Raw genomic sequence first — 2,289 nt, 5'->3', positions numbered from 1 at the left:
ATATCTGTAGTCATATACAGTTTTTTTTTTCATTTGCTATGTACAAACAAAATGAATGAAGCACAGGGAATATTCTTGCTCTAAGGTCCGGACTCAGGGGGCATTAAATTTGTCTTTAAACAGAGTCTGATGTATGCAATGTAACATTTCTAGTGCACACATTCTATTTTCCTCATTGTTTTAATCAGAAAATGTCACGTTTTGCAGTTAAAGACAGATGTTATGGCACAGATTTTGAGTCCAGAGATCTTAGAACATATGCGAGAGAGGGGAAGGGGAAAGAGGAGGTGGATTTCATGACATTAATGATTCCCGTTTTATCACAAATTGTCGTGGAACGCTGTTACTTTTTATTGAACATATCTTGAAGTGGGCCTGGGAGGAACTTCATGACGGTGTCCACAATGCTTTCCTCTTCCTCTTCTTCATTGCCGCAGCCGGCAGGGATTGCTTTCTTGGGACGGGTCAGACTGCCTTCTGATGCCTGCTCCATGGCTGCCTGGGCTTCTGCCTCCTTCTCTTCCTTCTTCTTTATACCATACTGAAAAATACACGACAGTGTGTTAGGTGTTTCCACATGTGACCTTTGGTTGTTTTATAAGCACATTTCTATATCCATTGTTGTTTTTCTTCTGCAAAGATTTGTATGCAGTTTACTAAAACGAAATCCTTAGAATAGTTTTTGTTAAATGAAATAAACTAAACGCCGTTCTCGACCCCGCCGCCTCAGCTCACTCTAGCCTGGCCTCAGCACACTCTATCCCGGCTCTAAGCGCACGCTAAGCCGGGACTTCCTACACAAAATAATGTTCTTTTTAGCAGCATCATATGACCCCTTTAAATAATAAATGTATCTTTATGTACTAAAATAACTACAACTAAATCTAAAACCAAATTAAAAATAACAAGAAAAAATATATGTGGCCACAACAACAACAACAACAATAATAATAATAATAATAATAACGACAAAAACACAACAAAATTACTAACATTTTAAATAAAATTAAAAGTTGAGGATTTTGGCCTCTATTGCCAAGTTCCTGTTTTCTGCGTATTTTTTATTTTTTAATTTAATAATTTTTTTATAAAACCAAAAATTTTTGTCTACATTTTAGGATATGGGATAATGCTATAGTTGAAATAAGAGATTAATATGGCATTGCTTAATATGATGCTACTTGCTGTTTCTTTGCAATTGTTTGTGAATTTTCCTAGCAAAAAATGGTTTCTATATGACTTTTTTTTTTTACAGTGTAGACCCAATGTCTGCCACCCTGATATTGTCTGGATGTCAAAATGTCATAAAACTGAAAATGTATGAACACTTTGGTGTCTGGAAAGGACAGGCAATTTTCTAAATGAATGACTTGCAGGACTATTTCCTCTTAATTAGCATACAAATGTTTGAGCATTGGAGAATTTTGGCTACACCCAATTCTAGATTGCCTCATGACCTGGATGTTAATTTAGAGACATTTAAATTGGAATGGTGTTGACTATGTCCATAAAACCTTGGCGTGCTGCCACTTGGCAGTCAGTGTAATTATTTGGACCTGACAGTTAGCTGAGTGATTCACAGAAGCTTCATTTAGATCTGAGACACTTTCTCATTTACAAGCAAATGCCCTAATTTTGAATGGTGTGCCAAATATCGGCAAGGAAATCCACTTCATTAGAGAAGTGCTTAGATGACAAAAGGTCCATTTTGTCTTTTTTTTCACCCCCAAAGGGTCTGAGGCTCATTAATTATTGCCTATTCTGTTTTAACCTTTCGGCTACATTAGAAAGACCACCAATTTATGCTGCTGATATATATAAAATATTGTTGTTGTTTTTTTAAATGTTTTTGAAACCTGTCTCTTTTGCTCACCAAGGCTGTATTTTCTGATTAAAAATACAGTAAAACAACAATGTTATGAATTATTATTGCAATTTAAAATATTTTAAAATGTAATTTATTCCTGTGTTGGCAAAGCTGCATTGTCAGTATCATTACTCAAGTCTTTAGTGTCACATGATCCTTCAGAAATCATTCTAATGTGCTGATTTGCTGCTCAAGAAACATTTGAAATTATTATCAATATTGCATTAATTTTATCAACATTGCATCAATTTAATGCATCCTGGCTAAACAAAAGTGTAATTATTATTATTTTTTTTAATCTTAATGACCTTAAACTTTTGAACAATTGTGCACATGCAGGGGCGTAGCCATCATTTCAGAAGTGAGGGGGACAGAAATGTTTTATATATATATATATATATATATATATATATATATATATA

The 2,289-nt window shown here is 34.3% G+C and overlaps 1 protein-coding gene across 1 annotated transcript in view; it reads right to left on the bottom strand.

Annotated features, from left to right (window-relative positions):
• Nucleotides 1–31: 31 nt before the first annotated feature.
• LOC107746553 (complexin-1-like) overlaps nt 32–2,289 on the bottom strand; it is a 51,683-nt gene continuing 49,425 nt past the window's right edge. Inside the window, exon 4 of the mRNA XM_016560809.1 lies at nt 32–541. Within this exon, the coding sequence (XP_016416295.1) occupies nt 344–541 (198 nt within the window). The 3' untranslated portion in view covers nt 32–343. The remainder of the gene's footprint in view (nt 542–2,289) is intronic.

Source organism: Sinocyclocheilus rhinocerous, unplaced genomic scaffold (genome assembly GCF_001515625.1).
Source record: "Sinocyclocheilus rhinocerous isolate Xijiao unplaced genomic scaffold, SAMN03320098_v1.1 scaffold679, whole genome shotgun sequence".
Lineage (NCBI taxonomy): Eukaryota > Metazoa > Chordata > Actinopteri > Cypriniformes > Cyprinidae > Sinocyclocheilus > Sinocyclocheilus rhinocerous.
The sequence above is the reverse complement of the archived record's forward strand: the minus strand, read 5'-3'. Positions and strand labels throughout refer to the sequence as shown.